This window comes from Sprattus sprattus (genome assembly GCF_963457725.1).
Source record: "Sprattus sprattus genome assembly, chromosome: 2".
NCBI lineage: Eukaryota > Metazoa > Chordata > Actinopteri > Clupeiformes > Clupeidae > Sprattus > Sprattus sprattus.
The window spans coordinates 57,684,263-57,709,490 of record NC_137921.1 but is presented as its reverse complement, the minus strand read 5'-3'; the positions used below and the strand labels follow the sequence as shown (position 1 = coordinate 57,709,490).

The 25,228-nt window shown below is 46.5% G+C and overlaps 1 protein-coding gene across 1 annotated transcript in view; it reads right to left on the bottom strand.

Annotated features, from left to right (window-relative positions):
* The window catches only part of tmem131 (transmembrane protein 131), a 41,925-nt gene that overhangs the window by 13,570 nt on the left and 3,127 nt on the right, over positions 1 to 25,228 (bottom strand). Inside the window, exons 2-19 of the mRNA XM_080832336.1 lie at positions 21,362 to 21,423; positions 20,564 to 20,604; positions 15,518 to 15,586; positions 7,905 to 8,025; positions 6,839 to 6,955; positions 6,494 to 6,616; positions 5,815 to 5,895; positions 5,539 to 5,689; positions 4,980 to 5,036; positions 4,524 to 4,585; positions 4,306 to 4,414; positions 3,814 to 3,922; positions 3,485 to 3,638; positions 2,797 to 2,967; positions 2,247 to 2,357; positions 1,212 to 1,346; positions 311 to 415; positions 132 to 218 (exon numbers count right to left, since the gene is read on the bottom strand). Coding sequence (XP_080688462.1) covers positions 132 to 218; positions 311 to 415; positions 1,212 to 1,346; positions 2,247 to 2,357; positions 2,797 to 2,967; positions 3,485 to 3,638; positions 3,814 to 3,922; positions 4,306 to 4,414; positions 4,524 to 4,585; positions 4,980 to 5,036; positions 5,539 to 5,689; positions 5,815 to 5,895; positions 6,494 to 6,616; positions 6,839 to 6,955; positions 7,905 to 8,025; positions 15,518 to 15,586; positions 20,564 to 20,604; positions 21,362 to 21,423 — 1,865 coding nt within the window. The remainder of the gene's footprint in view (positions 1 to 131; positions 219 to 310; positions 416 to 1,211; positions 1,347 to 2,246; positions 2,358 to 2,796; positions 2,968 to 3,484; positions 3,639 to 3,813; positions 3,923 to 4,305; positions 4,415 to 4,523; positions 4,586 to 4,979; positions 5,037 to 5,538; positions 5,690 to 5,814; positions 5,896 to 6,493; positions 6,617 to 6,838; positions 6,956 to 7,904; positions 8,026 to 15,517; positions 15,587 to 20,563; positions 20,605 to 21,361; positions 21,424 to 25,228) is intronic.

Sequence of the window (25,228 nt, the reverse complement as noted above, 5' to 3'; positions counted from 1 at the left end):
CACACACACACACACACACACACACACAGTCACACACACACACACACACACACACACACACACACACGAGCGCACCAGACACATGCATACTCACACACACACGTCGCACAGAAGCATCACAGATAACCTACCGGAAAGGAGGGTGGTAGAATGATGTGTTTGGGTGAACTGGTCAGTGTCCCCACTGCAATGAGTGCTTTAACTGGAACGGTCAATATCTAAATGACAAGGAAATTCACCTGAAATTAACAGAACATACAGGGGCAAGTGAGTGACTCACTGGTGAAGAGATCATGTCCTGGCCACGTACCTCATAGTCTGTGGTAATATGAGCCGCTCCGTCGTACACGCCCTCCAGGGCTTTGGCCACCAGTGTCACTCGGAAAGCTGCGTAGTAGCCAGAGGCCAGTATAACCTAAGAGAGCGCACAGACACACACACACACACACACACACACACACACACACACACACACACACAAACACACACACACACACAAACACACACACACACATCAAACTGGTTTCCATACACTTTCCCTAAGTAAATACAAACTCAAGCCCTTGCCTGACTGTGGCAAAAAAAGAACAGAAGAACAGAAAAGCCACGGCATGCTGTTCACTTGTGACCCATGGAACCATGACGAAAGGAGCAGGTCACATGCTCTATCCTCTCTGCTGTGCCATCTGCCCCTCTAACCAGTACCCAGGGGGCAACTGCTGCCTCCTAGGGCCAAGCTACTGACAGGCAATCCTCTCAGAAAACCAACTACTCCAGTTAGACTTTCAGATTGTTGAGGCTGATCTTAACGTCAGCTAATTACTCATGCCGTTAACTTATTAGTCATGTACAACACAGTTAGAAAAACTATGGTATGTTTGCAAGACAAATTAGTCCAGTAGTGGTTTTCCTTTAAAAGCCTAGAGGGAAACAAACAACAAAAGCAATGGTTGCCTAATTTTCGCTGGAATTTTGGCGCCGCACCAAAATAAACCTCAAAGAAGAAAAATCAATGGGGTTCTGTGATTATCAATATCCTGTCGACGCCACAATTGGCAAAATTCCTTAAGGTCAGTGGAAGAGGAAATAACACTGGCCCCTGAAAATCACTTCTCAGAAGAAAGGGGGCTATGGATCTAAAGAACACCTGGGCCTGGCATGTGAGTGTGTGTGTGTGTGTGTGTGTGTATGGTAGGGTATGCGTCTCTTACTGCTCTGTGGTGTGTTGCTGAGACGTTCTGGAGGTCAGTGAGGCGATTCACAGCCACAGTCCTGTTGCCCCTCTCCGTCAGCAGCAGCTCCATAGACATGCTCTCCCCCGTCACCAGCCACGACTTTATCTCCAGCTACAGAGACCCAGACAGGGAGGGAGACATTGAGAGAGAGATAAAGAGAGAGACATATGGTGGGGGGAGAGAGAGAGAGAGGCAAGGAGAGAGAGGAAAATAGAGAGAGACAGGGAGAGATAAAGAGAGAGAGAGAGAGAGAGAGACATGGTAGGGGTAGAAAGAGAGAGAGAGACACAAGAGGAGAGAGGGGAGAGAGAAAAAGAGAGAGGACAGAGAACGAGTGAAAGGAGGGAGAGTTCAGGGTTGAGAAAGAAAGAGGAATAAGGAAAAGTAATGTATGGTCAGAGGACATCAGTGGATCCAGAGATATGTGTGCATGTATGCTGTCCCACCTAACGCTCCCATTTGAAACTCTATACTAGTGTGGGTCCACCCATTGGGGCAAGTCTGTCCCTGCAAACACTGGTCAGAATGTTTTAGAAACGGATGTTTAGATTTGGTCTGAAACTTTTATGGGAAATAAATTCTTCTTGTACCCTTGCCTAAAAAAATATGAATATATACACATATAAATACAAATATAGGTCTAGATCAGTGGTCACCAACCTTTTTTGGCCAAAGCTCACAACCTCTGTCTTGGCGACAGGCAAGATCTACCTATTGAGGCGTTAACAGAAAAAGCCTGTCCAGACTCCAGACTGTACTTACAACTTAACTTTTTATTTGGCCTAATTGTAATTAAATGAAATTAGACACTTTGGACCAGCTTTCAAATTGATGTGACCAAGAACACACTAAACTTAATTTCAGTGTTACATAAAAGGAAAATATTTGCAATGAGCAGGCTGGATATGAACCGCTTCATTTCTCAACTAAAGTTACAGTTGAAGTTACTAGACTGAACCTGAAGTGTGAGGGGGAGGCTCTTATTTAGTGTGTGAATGCTGTGTTGCTTACTTCTATGGGATTGCTGTTGATGACTACTAACACCAAGCTTCTTGTGTCTTTGGCGTTGAGGATCCCAAAGTCCAACGCGTGCTCCTTAAGGCTAGGGGGCAGCACCAATGGCTGTACAGGGAAAACACATAAACACGGACAACGTCGTTTACCAACAAGGCCAACACAGAAACACCAACACAATAAAATCACATGCTTCCTTTATCCAAGGTTTCCGTGTTCAAGATAACAGTGATTTGAACTGAAAACAAACTGAATGTAGTAACGTCTGTGATATATCACGGTGACGGTGGACAGTAGGGCGAGATAAGCTGCTCATTGTTTGAATATATAGGTCAGGTTTGTGTCAAACGTCATTCCATCGTACAAGGAAACACATATCTATCCATCTATCATCAGCGTTGGGAAACGCCCAAACTCTTTTTAACTGGAAGTGCTCACTATGTCCCTGCCATTAAAAACAGTAAAGATAAGTAAAAGTAAAGAAAAGAAAGAAAAGAAAATATACTGTATAAAGAAATTAAAACACTTTGGTGCAGCAACAGTCTACCTCCAGGAAGCCTGTGTAGGCCCGTACAGGCAGGTGGAACTTGGAGGCGTTGGTGATGAGGAGGATGTTGCTGTCGATGTGGACAGAGGACCGGACCGGCCGGAAGAGGAGGCTGAAGATGTAGCGGGACTGCTGGGGGGGCACTAGGACCGGGTTGCTGAAGTTGTGTACCTGAGACGGGGACAGGACCCAGACAAAAACACAAAACATATTCCACATTCCAAGTCAACTAGAATTTCAAGTTGTCACAAAGCATTACGTCATTATGTATGTCAAGATGCATTCGGGCAATAAATAACCAAAACATTCCATGCATTCTAGTCCAAACGTTCACTGCCGTTCAAAAGTTTGGGTGTCACTTCTTCCACAATTTCCGTGTTTTCCGTGAAAACATACATGACATGAGTTTGAGTAGGAAATACAGCAAAATGGATAGGAAATGTTTTTCACCGGCAGGGTTTGAAATAATGATTTTTAATTGAAATAGTAATTGTGTCCTTCAAACTCCATTTGCAGCAAACATAAAAAACTAGGACATTCTTAAGTTTTCAAACTTTTGAACGGTAGTGTACATTTCTTACAACCGTTTCCACTATTTCAAAAACTGTCAGTCCACATGATGTGAAATGCCATCAGATTGATTCACAGTAGAACAGCTCAAGGCGGTAAGACCCGTCCTGGCACTCACGTTGAACATGGTCTTGGCCTCGTTGGGCAGAGACACGTTGTGGATGCGGATGGCAAAGCTGAAGGTGTTGGTGAGGTAGATGGGCCGGTCCACCGGGTCCACGGGACTGTCTCTAATGTGGAACAGGGTGGCTGTGTGATCAAAGCCTAGGTACCTGGCACAAACAAGACAGCAGAGGTATACCATCACCTGCCTGTTTGCATTACAGATCCCCACCTGGATATGAATGCAAATGTGCTCAATCCCTAAAGCACAGCAGGTGGCAGTGCGTGTGATTTCCTTTTCATATATTGTGCTCTGGGTGTGGAGGGTTAAGGGAGCATTCTCACCCCTCTAAGACTTCAGCCTGGTATGGAATTTCAAGCTTGGAGTAGCTCTTCTCTCTCGCCTTCACTGTTATCTTGCCGGTAAACTGAAAGGGCCGCCGCGCTTTAGATGCTGGAGGGAACAAAGGAGAAGTTTCGTGACTTTGAACCATATGACCCAAACAGGAGACTCCTCTGTTACAGATATTACTCAGACTTCAACTCTGCAGACAAGGACTGGCTTATTAAGGCTAAATGAAAGGTCATTGTGGTCTTGTGCTTTGTGGCTGACTGCCTCTGAATTTTGTTTGATGTTGGGAACTGTAATCTGTCTTAAATACCTATTGCGATGAATGCAGACAGCAGTTGCAATTCAATATTATATAATATGCCAAATAATGTTTCTAATTTAGCAATTTGGCATGTTAACTCATTTGGAATAGCAACCTTAAATGACGTCAAAATTGCTAGTTCTCTGACCAACGACTGTAGCCTTCAACAGGTTTAAGCGCTCACCATCGAAACTGATAGTAGCGACTTTGGTGTATCGGCTCTCGGCTGCCTTCAGCGTAATCTGTCTGAACTCCACTGTGACTGCCTCATTGGATGGTGTCGGCCGCACACTCTGAGAAGCAGTAACAAAACAGAAAGTGAATGTTGCTCACAAAGGCAAACCACATTCCAAAATGACTGCAGCGACAGCACCCTCAGAGAAGAAGAAAAAGGCCACTTACTGTAATCGTTACATCTTTTGTTCCAGAATTTAGAAGGTGTAAATTCAACCGTTTTGGTCGATCTGTACAACAGAAAAGGCAAAGAGGAAACAGGAAAAACTGTTCAGTCAGTCACCAGTACAATTTGAAGATCCTATGTGACTTTTCCTCCTAGGGTATACAGCCTACATTCATCCTGTGTCAGATCAATTCTCTTTAAACCCTTTAAAAAATCAGTTTATTTCTTTTCACACAATTCATGCAATGATTTATACAGTTTACTGCTACAAACTATGATTCACGCTTCACATAGGCACTGCTGAAGATGATGCAATACACAATGATTATTTGTTATCCACAACGGCAGTGACAGTCAGTCAAGGTAAATATTACTTTGAAATCGATCAAAGGGGTGAGCTCATGTGAAAACATCTTGAGTGACACTGATGCACTGTAGCATATGGTGAATCTATGCACCTTGAGACCGGAGAGTACCAAAGTCCAGCATTTCTGTTGAGGAGTAAATACCCGGTGCTAAATCAAGTACACAGAGAGATCAGATGATTAGTCCTCAGTCCAAAGGGGAGAACAAAAACATGAGAAGCGCCCATTAGGAGGTTAAAGGGAGGGGAATCATACAATAGATTCTAAACTATAAAATAACAATATCTTCCTCACATAATGTATTGTACTTTATAAGTAACATCATTCAATTACTGAGTGTTTCTTTACATGTGCTTTTGAACTGTTGAGACGCTTTTAAGTTGACAAAATGAGGTCACATGGACAGAATTAACTGAATTATATTATATTTTGTTTGGGGACGTCATTTTAACTTAACAAACTGCAATTTACCACAATGTATCCCACCACAACAGACCAACTCAGCATATGAAAACTCTTATAACACTGCAACACGATCATATTGGGAGTCGAGCATCAGTTCAGTTACTACTTTGCTCCCATCCACAGCAGCAAACTGTAGACAGCGTCAGGCCTGCTGAGCTGAGTGGGGAAGGGCAGCAGGGAGACTGACCTGAGGTGACCTCCACCTCCACAGGGAGGATGAAGAACTCATCATCACTGGAGGAGTTGGTTTTGATCCTGATGAAAGCTGTGTGGTTGTCGGCGTCTCGCGAGGAGAAGCTGGCCCTCATTACCCCCTTTGTCTCAAATGGGGGGATCTCCTACGAGAGAGAGAGAGAGAGAGAGAGAGAGAGAGAGAGAGAGAGAGACGACCACAATGAATCCTTAGGCGCCTCCACTGGATGGCAGACATAATGATGAGGTGGGCTCTGATGTGGGCACTCACCCATAATTTTTTGGTGCCACCCTGCTGGCCCGTGGGCAACTCTAGATGCAGGTCCCCGCCACTAGAGTACATCTCCACAACCTGGGTGGGAAAAAGCCAGAGCGTGTCACCTACTCAGACTCTCACAGCTTTCTCTCGTTTATCACAAAAGGGACACTTGTTTTGTGAAACGACACGCTGTTGGAATGCTTCCAGCCATTAGCCCGGGGGGCTGGGGCTTAGCGGAGAGCAGGAGGCCGTTCACATCAAAGAGGGCCCTGGCCAAAGGGCAGGCTCACCCGACAGCAAGACAATCATGTACGCCGTCAAATGTAGGTATTTTATCGCACTAGATGTCCATGCATTGATTACAACACATATGTGTTGATGCTTTCAAAGCATGTGTTTGGACAAAGAAGAGAAGGGTGCATGATGCATGCACTCAGACTCTCACAGTTTTATCTCGTTTATCACAAAAGGGACACTTGTTTTGCGAAACGACACGCTGTTGCACGAGAACAGCTCCCTCAATGTTGCCTTGTCGACAAGGCCATCACAAATGATGAAACACATTCAGAGGTACTTGGGGAATGATCCTTAATCGTTTTTTCAAAGAGCTGGTTAACATGGCCATCACAAAAACAGGACACTGACAGTGCATAATTCACAGAGTATTCACAGACTGTAATGGACACATCACCTGCAGCGGTTCGCTGTGTGGGTTGTGGATATTTATAAGCGGAGAGAAGCTGCTGTTCACAGGCACCCGGGCCCCTATGAAGGGCCGCAGTCTGTAGGGATTAGGTATACCCACACCAAACACCTGCACATCATGTGGGGAAGAGGAATATCAGCACAGCTATACAGATAACAGAGTAACATCAACCACACACACAGAAACACAGACACAGACACAGACACAGACACAGACACAGACACAGACACAGACACAGACACAGACACAGACACAGACACAGACACAGACACAGACACAGACAGACACGCACACACTTTCCCTTATGTGTTTGGCCCTCTCCTGCCTTACCTGGTATGTAAACATTCCATGATGAGATGTATTAATAAATAAAGTGTTTTCTACATTCCCCACTACTCGTGCCAGGAACACCACATCAAAGGAAGTGTTGCCCCCCGGGGGAATTATCTGCAGCCGGGTGAGAAAGACGGGGAGAGAGGGGGAGAGAGAGATGTAGTGAGTGAGGACAACAAGTCCCTAGTTCCCAGAACAATGCAGTGGAGGTTCGGGGAAAACAGTTATAAAATTAAAAATATGAAATATTTGAGATAAAATAGTAGTAAATTTGGCACACTTTCTCTGACTGTCTGTCTTAACTGTGGGGGTTAAATGCAGAAGTATCACCAGTTTGATCACAATTTCAAGTGAATCTTTTTAATTATACACAGCTGAAAAGATAGCTCAGAAATTTCGAACCTATGTCAAAGCACCAAACACAGAGGCATGTGAGAGAGGGAGAGAGAGAGAGAGAGAGTGGCCGAGGGCTGTGCTAGGGTTTTATGGTGGGTGACCATGGCCTAGCCAAGTGAGTGAGTGTGTGTGAGTGTGTGTGGGTGTGAGTGCACGTATGGAGTACGGGGCTCTAAAGGCTATTGGGAGACTGATTTACGTAGGTGTCAGGAACAGGTGGAGTGGCCTTTTATTTATTACCAAGCATGAGTGCGAGCTCTCGTTGCAGGGCGCTCACGGCGCTTTAAGTAGCTCCTAAGCTTTTTACTGAGACCAGGGCACCGCCTCACCAAAACAACATAAAGGCACAGAGCTCTTTAATGGGGGGTTTATCCGCTGGGGTCAAAGGGCGACTCCGATCACTTCAGTGAAGGAAGCGCAGGGATCGACCTGAATGCTTACAGCCATTAGCTTGGGGGGGCTGAGGCTTAGCGGAGAGCAGGAGGCCGCTCACATCAAAGAGGGCCCTGGCCTAAGGGCACGTTCACCCGACAGCAAGACAATCATGTACGGAAAGTATTTTACATGTTCATGCCTTGAGATCAACAAATATGTGTTGATGCCTCATGCTTTCAAAGCATGTGTTTGGACCAAGGAGAGAGGGGTGCATGATGCATGCTATACTTACCCTATTCTGAAAAAAGGATGCGTGAAAATGCGCCGTTGTAGCGGATATAGATATTAAACTAATTTCTTCTGAGCTAGGATTGTGTAAGAAAACTTTTTCCATTTTTGGCATCCCAACTGGCCTGCAAGACAAAAAGACATAAGATAGATTGTTTTGTGGGTGTTCTTTCCCCAGACAGATAACACATGTGTATGGCCCACTTCCCGTTGAACAGTCCTGAAATGTTTATGTGTAATATTTGCCAAGCTAATCATTAATAATACAGGCTTTTATGGTATTGAAACATAACCTGCCATAAACATTAACAAATACCACACATAAGAAAACGGATTTGTTACTTAAAAACACAACCATGAAAAACATATGAACTACAACCCAGTTTGATATCTAATCTGCAATCAGTACAGTGGTCAACTGCAGCTGAAAATATAGCCAAATGAGGACCGCAAAGAGGAAGCACTGCACAGATAAGAGTGACATGAATCTGCAACGTGGCACACCAACTTCTCAGTATGGCATACAGGAGTTTTTTGTTTGTTTGTTGTTTGTCGTTTTCTTTGTCCTAAATCAGAACAAACTCTTCTGGGGCTGCTGATTGCTCACACGTTGTGAAGTAGGAGCGATTTAAAAAGCTCAACAGCTGAATGGGCCCCAGTAACTTTCCATTACTTTCAGCAGCCTACTTTTTACGCCAGACTGGTGTCCACAGCGAAACGTGATGCAAAACCATAAAGATATGGAGAGACAACGATCCCCTAGACACCCACTGACACATGGATTGTGAGGGTGGGGAGATAATGGAAAGACCTTTATCTGTATCAGGGTAAACAGCAGGCAGTGATTTATGCAGAGGAGCTGCCCTTTATGGTCTGGTGGCAGAGAAAGAGGACAGAGGGAGACAGTGAGAGAGAGATGGGGAGAGAGAGAGATGAAGAGGGAGCGAGATGGAGAGAGAGAGAGAAGGGTGAGGGTGTGAGAGGGACAGAGGAGGAGAGAAGGAATTTTTCAAGGTTGCTGGCTGCTTCTTCCAAACAAGAACAGCTGATAAGGGAGGCTGTTTATAAGGAGAGTGCAACAGGAGACTACCCATACGCTGGCCAGCTGGGAGTCTGCAGGGAGTGAGCGGGGGCTTGGGGTCGGGATGGGGTGGTGTGGGGTGGGTTGGTCCAGTGGTAACACTCTGGAATTGGGGGCGCTGGTGTCATGGGAAGGCTAAAGTTGTACAAGCTGACATCATCACTGACCACAGCACATCACAGCACTACAGAGCTGCAAATACACAGGATGACACTGGTCTAATGTGAGGGGTAGTGTACACTGGTCTAATGTGAGGGGTGGTGTGGTGATGACACTGGTATAATGTGAGGGGTAGTGTACACTGGTCTAATGTGAGGGGTGGTGTGGTGATGACACTGGTCTAATGTGAGGGGTGGTGATCACACTGGTCTAATGTGAGGGGTGGTGTGGTGATGACACTGGTCTAATGTGAGGGGTGGTGATGACACTGGTCTAATGTAAGGGGTGGTGTGGTGATGACACTGGTCTAATGTGAGGGGTGGGGTGGTGATGACACTGGTCTAATGTGAGGGGTGGTGTGGTGATGACACTGGTCTAATGTGAGGGGTGGTGTGGTGATGACACTGGTCTAATGTGAGGGGTGGTGTGGTGATGACACTGGTCTAATGTGAGGGGTGGTGATGACACTGGTCTAATGTGAGGGGTGGTGTGGTGATGACACTGGTCTAATGTGAGGGGTGGTGTGGTGATGACACTGGAATAATGTGAGGGGTGGTGTACACTGGTCTAATGTAAGGGGTGGTGTGGTGATGACACTGGTCTAATGTGAGGGGTGGTGATGACACTGGTCTAATGTGAGGGGTGGGGTGGTGATGACACTGGTCTAATGTGAGGGGTGGTGTGGTGATGACACTGGTCTAATGTGAGGGGTGGTGATGACACTGGTCTAATGTGAGGGGTGGTGATGACACTGGTCTAATGTGAGGGGTGGTGTGGTGATGACACTGGTCTAATGTGAGGGGTGGTGTGGTGATGACACTGGTCTAATGTGAGCGGTGGTGTGGTGATGACACTGGTCTAATGTGAGGGGTGGTGTGGTGATGACACTGGTCTAATGTGAGGGGTGGTGTGGTGATGACACTGGTCTAATGTGAGGGGTGGTGATGACACTGGTCTAATGTGAGGGGTGGTGTGGTGATGACACTGGTCTAATGTGAGGGGTGGTGATGACACTGGTCTAATGTGAGGGGTGGTGTGGTGATGACACTGGTCTAATGTGAGGGGTGGTGATGACACTGGTCTAATGTGAGGGGTGGTGATGACACTGGTCTAATGTGAGGGGTGGTGTGGTGATGACACTGGTCTAATGTGAGGGGTGGTGATGACACTGGTCTTATGTGAGGGGCAGTGATGACACTGGTCTAATGTGAGGGGTGGTGTGGTGATGACACTGGTCTAATGTGAGGGGCGGTGTGGTGATGACACTGGTCTAATGTGAGGGGTGGTGTGGTGATGACACTGGTCTAATGTGAGGGGTGGTGATGACACTGGTCTAATGTGAGGGGTGGTGTGGTGATGACACTGGTCTAATGTGAGGGGTGGTGATGACACTGGTCTAATGTGAGCGTGGTGATGACACTGGAATAATGTGAGGGGTGGTGTACACTGGTCTGATGTAAGGGGTGGTGTGGTGATGACACTGGTCTAATGTGAGGGGTGGTGATGACACTGGTCTAATGTGAGGGGTGGGGTGGTGATGACACTGGTCTAATGTGAGGGGTGGTGTGGTGATGACACTGGTCTAATGTGAGGGGTGGTGATGACACTGGTCTAATGTGAGGGGTGGTGTGGTGATGACACTGGTCTAATGTGAGGGGTGGTGATGACACTGGTCTAATGTGAGGGGTGGTGTGGTGATGACACTGGTCTAATGTGAGGGGTGGTGATGACACTGGTCTAATGTGAGGGGTGGTGTGGTGATGACACTGGTCTAATGTGAGGGGTGGTGATGACACTGGTCTAATGTGAGGGGTGGTGATGACACTGGTCTAATGTGAGGGGTGGTGTGGTGATGACACTGGTCTAATGTGAGGGGTGGTGATGACACTGGTCTTATGTGAGGGGCGGTGATGACACTGGTCTAATGTGAGGGGTGGTGTGGTGATGACACTGGTCTAATGTGAGGGGCGGTGTGGTGATGACACTGGTCTAATGTGAGGGGTGGTGATGACACTGGTCTAATGTGAGGGGTGGTGTGGTGATGACACTGGTCTAATGTGAGGGGTGGTGTGGTGATGACACTGGTCTAATGTGAGGGGTGGTGATGACACTGGTCTAATGTGAGGGGTGGGGTGGTGATGACACTGGTCTAATGTGAGGGGTGGTGTGGTGATGACACTGGTCTAATGTGAGGGGTGGTGATGACACTGGTCTAATGTGAGCGTGGTGATGACACTGGTCTAATGTGAGGGGTGGTGTGGTGATGACACTGGTCTAATGTGAGGGGTGGTGATGACACTAGTCTAATGTGAGGGGTGGTGTGGTGATGACACTGGTCTAATGTGAGGGGTGGTGTGGTGATGACACTGGTCTAATGTGAGGGGTGGTGTTGTGATGGCACTGGTCTAATGTGAGGGGTGGTGTTGTGATGGCACTGGTCTAATGTGAGGGGTGGTGTGGTGATGACACTGGTCTAATGTGAGGGGTGGTGTGGTGATGACACTGGTCTAATGTGAGGGGTGGTGTGGTGATGACACTGGTCTAATGTGAGGGGTGGTGTTGTGATGGCACTGGTCTAATGTGAGGGGTGGTGTTGTGATGGCACTGGTCTAATGTGAGGGGTGGTGATGACACTGGTCTAATGTGAGGGGTGGTGTGGTGATGACACTGGTCTAATGTGAGGGGTGGTGATGACACTGATCTAATGTGAGGGGTGGTGTGGTGATGACACTGGTCTAATGTGAGGGGTGGTGTGGTGATGACACTGGTCTAATGTAAGGGGTGGTGTGGTGATGACACTGGTCTAATGTGAGGGGTGGTGATGACACTGGTCTAATGTGAGGGGTGGTGATGACACTGGTCTAATGTTAGGGGTGGGGTGGTGATGACACTGGTCTAATGTGAGGGGTGGTGATGACACTGGTCTAATGTGAGGGGTGGTGATGACACTGGTCTAATGTGAGGGGTGGTGTACACTGGTCTAATGTGAGGGGTGGGGTGGTGATGACACTGGTATAATGTGAGGGGTGGTGTACACTGGTCTAATGTGAGGGGTGGTGATGACACTGGTCTAATGTGAGGGGTGGTGTGGTGATGACACTGGTCTAATGTGAGGGGTGGTGTGGTGATGACACTGGTCTAATGTGAGGGGTGGTGATGACACTGGTCTAATGTGAGGGGTGGGGTGGTGATGACACTGGTCTAATGTGAGGGGTGGTGTGGTGATGACACTGGTCTAATGTGAGGGGTGGTGATGACACTGGTCTAATGTGAGGGGTGGTGATGACACTGGTCTAATGTGAGGGGTGGTGTGGTGATGACACTGGTCTAATGTGAGGGGTGGTGTGGTGATGACACTGGTCTAATGTGAGGGGTGGTGATGACACTGGTCTAATGTGAGGGGTGGTGTGGTGATGACACTGGTATAATGTGAGGGGTGGTGATGACACTGGTCTAATGTGAGGGGTGGGGTGGTGATGACACTGGTCTAATGTGAGGGGTGATGATGACACTGGTCTAATGTGAGGGGTGGGGTGGTGATGACACTGGTCTAATGTGAGGGGTGGTGTGGTGATGACACTGGTCTAATGTGAGGGGTGGGGTGGTGATGACACTGGTCTAATGTGAGGGGTGGTGATGACACTGGTCTAATGTGAGGGGTGGTGTGGTGATGACACTGGTCTAATGTGAGGGGTGGTGTGGTGATGACACTGGTCTAATGTGAGGGGTGGTGTGGTGATGACACTGGTCTAATGTGAGGGGTGGTGATGACACTGGTCTAATGTGAGGGGTGGTGTGGTGGTGTACACTGGTCTAATGTGAGGGGTGGTGTGGTGATGACACTGGTCTAATGTGAGGGGTGGTGTGGTGGTGTACACTGGTCTAATGTGAGGGGTGGTGTGGTGATGACACTGGTCTAATGTGAGGGGTGGTGATGACACTGGTCTAATGTGAGGGGTGGTGTGGTGATGACACTGGTCTAATGTGAGGGGTGGTGTGGTGATGACACTGGTCTAATGTGAGGGGTGGTGTGGTGATGACACTGATCTAATGTGAGGGGCGGTGTGGTGATGACACTGGTCTAATGTGAGGGGTGGTGTGGTGATGACACTGGTCTAATGTGAGGGGTGGTGTGGTGATGACACTGGTCTAATGTGAGGGGTGGTGTGGTGATGACACTGGTCTAATGTGAGGGGTGGTGTGGTAATGACACTGGTCTAATGTGAGGGGTGGTGTGGTGATGACACTGGTCTAATGTGAGGGGTGGTGTGGTGATGACACTGGTCTAATGTGAGGGGTGGTGTGGTGATGACACTGGTCTAATGTGAGGGGTGGTGTGGTGATGACACTGGTCTAATGTGAGGGGTGGTGTGGTGATGACACTGGTCTAATGTAAGGGGTGGTGTGGTGATGACACTGGTCTAATGTGAGGGGCGGTGATGACACTGGTCTAATGTGAGGGGTGGTGTGGTGATGACACTGGTCTAATGTGAGGGGTGGTGTGGTGATGACACTGGTCTAATGTGAGGGGTGGTGTCGTGATGACACTGGTCTAATGTGAGGGGCAGTGGTGGCAGGGGTGTTGTAGGGGTGTCATCAGGCCAATTTTGGGCCTAAATTAGTTCTCATGTTGTAAAAAAAAGAAAAATCCACGATTGCACCACTGCGTCTGAAATTGTACCGTCATCTGGTATGTGCAACGTATTCTGCAAGGAGAGGGAGCTCTTACCACTGTAGTTTCCTTCTGCTTAAATGGATCGCGTAACCAAAATGCAACCCACTGTTTCATCACAAAATTATCTTCTGGTCAACTTTAAATTTCGTCATTTTTTGACGGAAATATTTTTTTTGCCTAAATCATGTCCTGATGATCCTGGCCACCTTTGGTAGAATCGTGTACATCCTCAGTTAAACAGATCATGTGATTCTACCTCTGTAGAATAAGCGCCTGTCAAGATGAGTTAAACTATTTTAAACCTTTAACTCTTGTCAGCAATAAATCTTGTAAAATTGCCTTGTAAAGTCACAAAGGCATGTTAAAAAAAAACCCTGAAAAACCTGAAAAAATTACTATTTTAAGTTGTGGCGGAAATGTTCAGCCAGTCAGCTGTCATTTTCAGTCGTTCCTTGTAAGACTACAGTTACCCTGCATGATAATTAGTTAAAGGTCGGCTATATTAGTTTAAGCTTTGCTATATTTTACAAGATTTGTGTACGTTTAACAGGTGAAAGAACAACGCTACGCTATACTTTGCCTAGATTTAAAGAGTCATTATAACGCAAATCTTTTAATTTCTCGATCCTTGGATGGATGTTCAAAAATTCTTTATATAGAATAGAATAGAATCTAAGTAGACGTATATGCGCACAATAAATTAAATTGCTATTTAAGAAAGCACCTATTGTAACTGGATACATAGTATTTATGCTATAGATCAGTTGTAGGTGCAATGCTTGTTGCTCGAAAAATGATGATGACCAAACACTGAGGCCCCCCCGTTAGTGAGGACTTAGGCCCCCCAACTATAAATGTCTAGTGACGGCCCTGCCAAGGGGAATGCCATCTTATACGTCAACTAAAAGCTGCCCAGGGTGTTGCCTGAGGGGGTATTTAAAGCTGCTGTAGTACTAACAGCTTCATAGCCCAGATACCCTGCATGCTGCTTCATTCATGACGAACTCTATTCTAAGAGAATAAACTAACAGCTAAAGACAAGTCACCACAGGAGAAGGCCTGCCAGTGGGAGAACACGTATCCTACTCACCAAAGTGACCCATTTATTTACAGACCACAACAAATACTTATAATCCTAAAGAGATTGTATTTCTGATGAGCTGATACCAACAGATTAGTCTGACGAGATCGTTTTTACCCACATTACACCACAATCTTAGTTCATGTTTGGCTGATATGTCTATTGCAGAGAATCCTATGGACTCCCATCTGTAACATGTGATGTGCATACAGAACCACAGTGTAATCATGTGTCATGTGTTGTGGACTGATCTGCCTCGAAGGCTGTGTGCACCAGAGGAAGTGAAAGAGAGCCACCAAAGAGGAAGCTGCCTTTCAGGGGCATGAGTCAGGGAGAGCACAGGCACAGGGGTGGGGGGATGGTGGAAGACACATGAGAAAGAACAATAATGGTATTGAGAAGCAAAGCCTGAAAGTGTCTGGGTACACATTATATGTGTATGTATATATATATATATATAAATAAATAAAATATACACTCAGACACAGACAAACACACACACACACATACTGTATATATATCTGTGTGTGTGTGTGTGTGTGTGTGTGTGTGTGTGTGTGTGTGAGAGAGAGAAAGAGAAAGAGAGAGAAAGAGAAAGAGAGAAAGAGAGAGTGTACTTACTGCTCATGGAAGTCCAGCATTGGTGGCTCAAAGCGTATGGGCCTGCCGTTCCCCCGCTGTGAGGGCCCACTGTGGGATAGACAAGAGCAGTCAGAGGGACGGACAATCAGCCACAGCACTGACAGCAGCAGCAGCAGCAGCAGCAGCAGCAGCGGTGGCCGGTGAGGGGGGCACAAACCTCCCACACACACTCACATACACACACACACACACCATCAAACACATGCAGGCTTCCTTCCGAGCCTCCCTACTGCAAACACAAGCAGGTGTAAGCACCGCTGCCACAACAGAGACGCACACAGACACACAGACACACACACACAGACACACACACAGACACACACACACACACACACACACACACACACACACACACACACACACACACACACACACACACACACACACACACACACACACACACAGACAAAGAGGTGATGATGAATGTCGTGTCTGGATCGCACGAGCATCAGGTTCACAGGTGTGCTCATTGAACACTGGGAGAACTTGCCTGGCAACAGGTGTGGCGACACAGTGGAGGCTCTACTTCTTATTTTCCGTTGTGGTTAAAAATCGAACCCTACAGCCCACTCTATGCAAAGAAGCGTCTCGAGCATTACCACAGGACGCACCCAACGTGTGGTGCAGGGAACATCAAGCATTGTGCAGCAATGAGATCATGTTTGTCTTAGAGCCTCGCGTCCTGAGTATTTACATGTCTATGAGCCTACGCCAACACATGCAGCGTCACACACACCCATATGGAAAGAGGAAACAAGATAAAGGCTATGGGCTGCAGATTTGCCCAAACTCAATTAAGTCATCCCCTCTTACACTCAGACATAATTTTTTATGGTAATAATTGGGAATAATACCAATGTCCTTAAAATGGCAAATGGTCCAAAGTCGCCACGTCGTTCTACCCCCTGTACACCTAGTAACAATGACCACAATCTTCCTCCACGGTACAAGTGTGAATGGGTGCAACAAGATTCCTATTTTCGCGAAGGTCAAAGACTGACCATTCACTACACTGAGATCAGAATAAGCCATTGCCTCACTGATTAAACAATGCTGAAAAAAAAGATGTTACATGTAGATTTGGAGCCATGTAATATCGTCCACAAGTGATTGTGATTACTCTGACCCAAGACTGTCTTTTACTAGTGAGCTGATTTTGAATATTAGAACTTTGAAAACCCCTTTTCATCTTTGACCCTGAAACACTTGGCCGTTTTTTTTCTTTTTCAAACAGATAATTTAGGCTCAAAACACACACAGGTCCTTATTAGTCATTGGCCAAAACCTTAGCTGTTTTGGTTGCCGACGGCTTCCACCCCATAATAATAGCTGTATTACTGTGGAGCTATATCAGCAATCAAAGATTAATTTCATCCTTTCACTCAGCCATAGTGGGAAAACTCAGCCAGTGTGCCAGTGTGCCAGTGTGTCTGTGTGTGTGTGTGTGTGTGTGTGTGTGTGTGAGAGAGAAAGAGACACTACTGTAGGCAGCCAAGATCCTGTTGGGATTCTGGAGGAAAAACCTGAATCCCTAGCCCCAGGCTTCCTTAGGGAAAACACAGTGGAGTCCTCCAATGTCAAAAGTTCTGCAACATGGATCCAACAATTCTTGCCAGTTCCAGATATTATTTTTCCCCTCCAGCTAAGAGGCACCTAAGCGCTCTGTGACGCCTTCCTGTGTCGAGCACACAGCACTCGGCCAGGAAGGGTAATGAGGTGCTAATATTGACGTTTTTAAAAAAGGCCTGAAAACGTATCTTTTTTCAAAAGCTTTCTTCTAATCATTGTTAATTGTTGTTGTCTATGTATATGTAGCACTTTGAGATCTGTATGATGTAAAGTGCAATACAAATAAAATGTATTATTATTATTATTATTATTATTATTATTATTAATGTCAGCTAATGACACACCATGGGACCACACACGCAGACCCACACACAAACTCATTCTCACATGCACACTACACACACACTACACGCGCACTACTACACGCACACTACTACACACACACACATACACACGTACCTCTAAATCAACATTCAGGTCATTCAGTTTCAACACGTGAAATGTGTGAGCGAACATTATATTGCAGGAAACAATGTCATTTGGACAGACCACCCTTATGTAAAGTGTAAACATTTTTAAGAAAGACAGTGACGTGAGCCACACCCACTGGATTTATACGTGCAGTTTATTGTCCATAAGCAAAGAATTATTCATCAACATCAACATGATGAAGTAATCCCTAAGCACATAAGGACAACATCAACATCCCCAAAACTAGGCCATAGACAAAAGACCTGATAGAGTATCAGAGGGTATTAAATTAGAGGCAGGGGGAAGAGACAAAAGGGACATTTTCTAACCAATGAGATATGGAATAGGATATATGTGCTGTCTGACCTGCATTTTGTCAGTCACACCAGAGAACATTAAGGTCAGCACCAAATTGAAAACTCCCTAAACTCTGTGAAGTTCCGTGCAGACAGGGAACAGCACTGAACTGTTGAGAACACTTTGGTTGACACGTGACACTTGCCTGCGGAACTTGCCTGCGGAACTTGCCTGCGGAACTCAAAAACCTTTCAGTTTCACTGTCAGCTATCTGGAACATGCCACATACGTGTGACTGATAGCCAGGCCTGTGTCACCCAGAATGCCCCTTCTTTGTTTGCCTCGGACCTGATCTGCAAGATTGTTCTCTTCCTGGCTGACTGGACACAAAGGGCTGAGCTACAGGCCTTGAGAGGTGAACTGGTTCTCCTGCTGCTGCTGCTGCTGCTGCTACTGCTACTGCCGCTGGGTCAAACCATGGCCTGGGGCCAGGTCAGGTCACTCATGGTCAGGTGACTCATGGTCAAACTATGGCCTGGGGCCAGGTCAGGTGACTCAGGGTCAGGTGACTCAGGGTCAAACGAGCCAGTGTGCCTTCTGTTGAGACGCAGCCCCAGGGGAGGAAGGGAGGTCGGTCAGGCTGCCCTGTAGCTGATGCACTGACACACACACACACACACACACACACACACACACACACACTACACTGAGAGGAGAGCGAGGGTCACGCTGCTAAAGTGAAAGATTGTGCTGGTTCTGGGACGAGATAAATGAGATATAACACTACATGAAAACACTAACTGTTTTGATGACAGATCTGACCTGCTCACCATCATCATCATCATCATCATCATCGTTATTATAATTATCTGGCTACCGTCCTGGAGCTGCTGCCAAGGTGTATAGTATGCTTAAAATGAATGACCAGAGGGATTACAAAAAACAAACACATTATAACTTTTAAATTACCACTTTTGTTTAAAAAAAAAAAAAAAAACAGGAGTTGGACATGCTTGCTGTTGGTCTGACTGTTTTTAAGACTCTTAAACAGCAGAGGACATGAGATTTCAGGCCGCGTGTGAATGGATGAGTAAGACTGGCGAGTTTGACAATAGCGCAGGCATGAGAAACCGCAGCGAGCAGAAGACTGCTGGAAGATAAGAAAGAAAATAAAAAAGAGTGGAGCCGCTCGCCCAGGACAAACACGTGGTGATTGGCAATAAACACACACCGTGTCTCCCCATTATCTACCAGGGCTCAAAGTTCAGAGGGAGTCACAAACAAGACAGCCGTGGTACTGTTCGTACACGTCTTCAACGCACCCACACGTGCTCCTCTGCAGCAGTCAGAGACGCCTGAAGAGGAGTGCGATGCACTTTTACTACGGCAGACACTCAACCTCACTACTCTGTGCTGTCTGTCAACTGGGCGTGTTCTGATTCACGCTGGAGAGTAAACATGCCAGCTTGATCAACCAATCAGATGCAGCCAGCACAGGTGTTCATGAGGGGTAGGGTGGCCTATCCCCTGACTCAGAGAGAGGCTCCTCAACTCGAGCAGATCTGAGGGGTGTGGTAAAGAGAAAAAAAAAAAAACAGTCGCATGACACGACTAAGGTATTCATAACTTGTCTGAGAATAACAAACACCAGATCAGACACTGGGGCTCAAACTTGAGATTTAAGCCCTCTCTCATGCCTGGGTTTCTGTTCGTTGTTCGTGGTTATCATGAGGCTTCATAACAACAGGCAGACCCCATTGTCCTTCTTGGCAGATCCGGTGTCTCCTGTTCCACGTGTCGCCTTACCTGGGGCATGGGGTAGAGACTGTGAGGGGAAACTCAGTATACCCACCAGATAGACGCCGCAATGAGAAGCAAGAGTGGAGATGAGCTGGGGCCTCTGGGTCTGCCTGACTGACTGGCAGTGAGGAAGTTACTCATTGTTTAGGGCGTGTGTTCACATTTAGTTCTTTCTCAAAGAGGAAGCACTGGCAGTGTGCTGGGAAGCGTCAGTGATGACACCAGTGCCTTTCGGTAAAGTTGAGAGATGTTCAACTAGAAGCTCTCTGAGTGGCTGCACAAGAAAGGGGGAGCGTTCTGAAAGCTGACGCTAGGTGTGTGGCTTTTTCTCTTGGCGTTCGCATACACTCTCTCTCCATATTGGGAATAACTGTCCACATGACTGATGTCGTCCACACATTAACGGATTGGTTTGAATGATTTATGTTTTCACAAAGATTCAGCATCACTTTAAATCAAACACACACCCGGAAAAGGCTTTGGCCACCGATGTTTCCGATAGATTATGTCCTCCTTGTAGAAACAGAAGAAATGGCTAACAGCTATGATGTATCTGATAATCTAAAATAGATTCTCTGTTCATTGTCACCGATTTGGAGAGCGCAGCTTAGTTGTTTTGCCCAGCCACACAGCGGCGTAAAAGTCTCCACTCTGAAACTCATTTTCAAAAAATGTCCTTTTTCGCAAGATGTTTTCACTGTATACACCACAGAGTGCCCCAAACAAACGGCACCAAGCTGCTTAATATGAACCACATGCTGGGAGGCATTCTCAGGCCATAGAAGTAATTAAGTGGAGGTGATTAGATTGAAGTGATGCAGAAAAGTGTGTGTGTGTGTGTGTGTGTGTGTGTGTATGTGTGATGGATGGGGGGAGTTAACTTCTTACCTTTTTTGATGATATGAGCTAAGATCAATATCTGCCTCTGTCTGTAGAGATACAAGAAAACAACCATATTTAATGGTAATTATCTCTCTTTAACACACACACACACACACACACACACACAAAACACACACACAAAACACACACACAAAACACACACTCCAAACACAGGCTATGAAAGTGAGCTTAAAGCTGGACCAAAACCAGTTGGTTCGGCTTTGCTTAAGTGGGACAATGCAATCTTCTGTTTTTCTTAACTTTTAGAACTTATGTGTGTAGGCAAGGGCGAGTGCTTACATGTATGTATTTGCCATGGGGAGAATGCATGTGTGTGTGTGTGTGTGTGTGTGTGTGTGTGTGTGTGTGTGTACTTGATTTCCTGTTAGTGAGGTTACGTGAGAGTGAGGTTACGTTGCATACTGTTTGCAAAGTGTATATGTGCAATTTGTTCGCTATGCTATCGGTCAGGTCCCCGGCTCAGCGATCAGCTGGGCCGAGCAAAGCCGAGCCGTGTGCAGCCCAGTGTGCCAGAGAGGCCCGCTCCTGCTCAGGCTAAAATAAGCCCCGTCACTGGCAGGGCAGAACACCCCTGTCGGAGAGTGCAACTCTGGGCTATTTATACATTTTTATAACTCAACAGGGGGCACTCCACACTACAAACAAACACCCACCCACCCCTCCACACCATCTGAGGATGACAGAGAAGGGCCTGTGGGAGGGCGGCTGGCTGAACTCACTGGCTGCTGGTGGAATGGCCTGAGGAGGGAGGGAGGGAGGGTGGGGGTGGGGGTGGTAGCTTACCTGCAAGAGGCCTCCTTCTCCAAAATGTAGTACCTCTAGAATGGTATCTGACTGGATGAAAGCTGTGAGGAACACAAGAAGGAAACTCATATGAGGATTTCAGCATAAGTCAACACGCAAGACTGGCATGCAAAATTCATCTAGGGGTGCGGGGGTGGATGTGGGGGTGGGGGTTGCTTTGGGAGTGTATCAAATTCAGACACATATGCAGTCAGCAAACACAGGGGAAAAAAGAGGGGAAGCAACTTCTGGAGATCTCCTCCCTGAACACCCATTTTTTAACAATTTGTACCTGCATGACAGGGCTACCTAATTAAAATAAGGCGAGATATGTTTCCAACAGCGTTAAGTCAAGGTTTATTAACACTTTCAACGTTGTGATATTTCCAGCACAAACGCTTCCTTCATCCCACTGGAAAGCAAAAAGGCGTCTCACTTTAACAGCCACAGGAGGATAATAGGACTGCAACCCTTTCTCTCATCTTATGCAATGTTCTGCAACCATTACTGCACGTCCATATGCTGATAAACAACCCCCAAAATCACACAGGGGCATAATTAGATGTAGGTTTGGTAGGCAGGGCTGCTAGCTGGAAGTGCTGTTATTGAGTAAGAGCTTACAGTCTGCATGGGAGGCAGTGTTCATTCACCTAAGGACTTCATTTAGGGTTGTTGCTAGAGACACATTAGACAAAAGTGAAAGGCTTTTCACTAATGCAGCACGTGGGCGATCGTATTCAACACACACTACCCTCCTCTTTGCAGTATTCTCAGTGCTATTCTTAGTCAGCGGTGCGCTGCAACACTGGCGGAGGTTATAGTAGCAGTCAGGTCGAACCGAGCTACACACAAGTCACGAGCAGCAAAGAAAGCTTCTCTCTCACTCACTCTCACTCGATCAGTCACACACACACACACACACACACACACACACACACACACACACACACACACACACACACACACACACACACACACACACACACACACACACCTCTCACCACCGTCCACTCATTTCTTGCAGCTCATATCGGTGTCGCTCTAACCAAAGCGGCCAAATAACGCTAGCTTTAGCTCTAGCGGACTGAGCTGTGTAGCCGTTATAAGTTTGCGGCGGGCTGTCGAATGACGGCGATGACAGGAGGATTTCGGGTTGATAGGGGATACACGGCACACATCAACACCAGCAGGAACGACGGTGGTGGCAGCAGGCATGGGGCGCTAGTCTGAGGGGCCGTCACTTTTAAAGAGCATCTTCACACATTAAAGATCACTTAACACGTTCGCTCCAGTCGGAACTCCACAGGCAGCAGGCTCCGCCACTGAGCGGCAACATCGGAGGCCAGGGATTCCGTCAACAAGTGCTTCAGTACAGATTCCAGAACAGGCTTTTTTCCTGTTGGGGTTTCAGTGGTGCCGAGAGACAATGTACGATTCTGTTTTTTTTTTTTGTCCAGAAAAATGTGACATGCCATTCCCTGAAGGCCACCAAGCTCTTTGTTGGTGTAACCTTTAGATGGGGGGTGGCAGAGGAGCCAGGTGCTGCTGAGCTGGCAAAAAGAACACTGCAGGTTAAGGGGAGACTAAACATGCAGGCATGCACACACACACACACACACACACACACACACACACACACACACACCACACACACACACACCACACACACACGCACACACACACACACACACCAGCATGGCCACCTGAGGAACACTCAAAGTAACCATAACAACAAAGGGCTCAAATGCAGCAGAATGGAGAAAGGGGCACACTATCACCTGGTTACGGGGAACCTGGAAGAGTTTGATCTATGGCCATAACAAAAGCCACTGACGGGTGCACAGCAGCAAGAACAGAGTGTACTCTTCACGATAGAAACAAAGGCTTACGCAATCAAATTGATCTTCACTCTCGAGATCCCACTCACTTTGTTATGAAGTGCTACTTTTTAGATTTGGGATACTACGGAGAGCTGTAAGAGCCTCAGCTCACAGGCGGACCGCAAGCAGGAAAAAATGGAAGTAGCTGACTGCAGATGTGTTTTAAAAGGTTAATCAAACTGACTATAGTATAGACTACCAGTTTTATGAGCTCTGTTGAACTCTGCTCTAGGCACTGCCAGGGTTTGGAGAAAATCAATGTGGTTAAACTAGTGCACAATGCACACCACCGCCCATCATCAACCAGTCTCTCTTTTCAAAAGAGGTGAGAATGCTTTGCCCTTGCTCATACATGAAAAATAAGTCCTGACCGATTCAAACATGCCTCTGACGGCAACTAGAGACAAACAGGGATGATTCTGCACTTGAATCTGGTATGGATTCGATCTTGGTGTGGAGCTGGCTTTGATATGGCCTTGATATGCCTTTGATCAAGCCCTGATATATATGGCCTTGATATGGCCCTGATCTAGCCCTGATCTGGCTCTGAAATATACAGTGGGGAAAATAAGTATTTGAACCCCCGCCAATTTCGCAAGTTTGGCCACTTGTCATTCACTCATAAATGTTACTATAAAATGCAGTTTTCTGGATTTTTATTTTGGTTGATATTCTGTTTCTCACTGTTAAAATACACCTACCATTACAACTATAGATCACACATTTCTTTGCAAGTGGCCAAACTTACGAAATCGGCAAGGGTTCAAATACTTATTTTCCCCAGTGTATGGTCTTGATATGGCCCTGATCTGGCTCTGGTATGGTATGGGGCATATAGTGAAGCTGTGTCTGTCCCTGAATCAACTGTTGTGTGGGCGGGGGACAGTTAGTGGTTATCGAGTAGCATGATCAGCCAGGAAGTCCACATGTGACTGCAGGGTGTGGAGAACTTTCACTATCTCAAAGGGCCACAGTTTATCACCGCAGAAAGTGCAGACAGGCAGTAAATTGATATTGCTTCACTGTTGTGGAGTATGGTCAATTAATCTCCTTTGTTCAAACCTTTGGGCCAAAATAATGAATGTCAAGTCAAGGGAAACAAGAGCCTCAGCCCTGGTACAAAAAAAAACAAACCTGAATAATTTGACTTTACTTTCAGTTTAGAGTCAATGGCGGGATGAGTGTCAAAACAGGCTAGCCTTCAGTGAAATGAAAAAATATATTCAAACCTTGCAAACCTGGTGCAATCATGCCTTTCCCCTATAAGGACACTGCATAAGGGACCTTTGAACTTGTACCAAAAACCTAAGATTTAAAAGTGTCTCTCCCAATTTCTGGGGTAATTCAGGGTTTTTGGTCTGGCAAATTCTGACTTTGCATTTTCATGCTTTCGTAAAAGAGCCAGAGAAAGGCGTCACGTGAACAATGTGTGGTCTGTCTTTGGTCTACCATGGAGGGGACAAACGACAGAAGGACAGCTGTGAAGCGTCCCTGCTGCCAAATTACTTGGTTGAGCCACTGAGTGAGAGAGAGAGGAGGATTTTATATGCATCGACTGTCTAGGCAGAACCCTTTAAAAATGTGAGTGTTGGAATACAGGGAAACGAAGCAGGCCAGCTGTAAACATGAGAGTCTTTGAAAGATTGTTGTTAGCAGGTAGCACCACAGACTAAGTGTCTACAAACCATAGGCATAGGTCCACACACACGGTGGGAAGATCAGGAGAGCATTTACACTGTGTCGTTGTTGTGCAACGACAATTGTCTCCTAGAGAAACTTTCTGTGATCATAGTCATTGCACTGTGGTGCTTTTGGCAAAAGGACCTCTGGTCAATGACGAGTGCAACTCTGACCACAGTGGGATAGGAGTGAGTGCACGGACTTCCAGGACTGATGAGGGAACACTCAGCCTAACCATTCTCATGTGCAGTGAATTTTTTCCACTCTTGTCTCACTGGGCTCTTTGTTTCTCAGACCATGTGCAGAA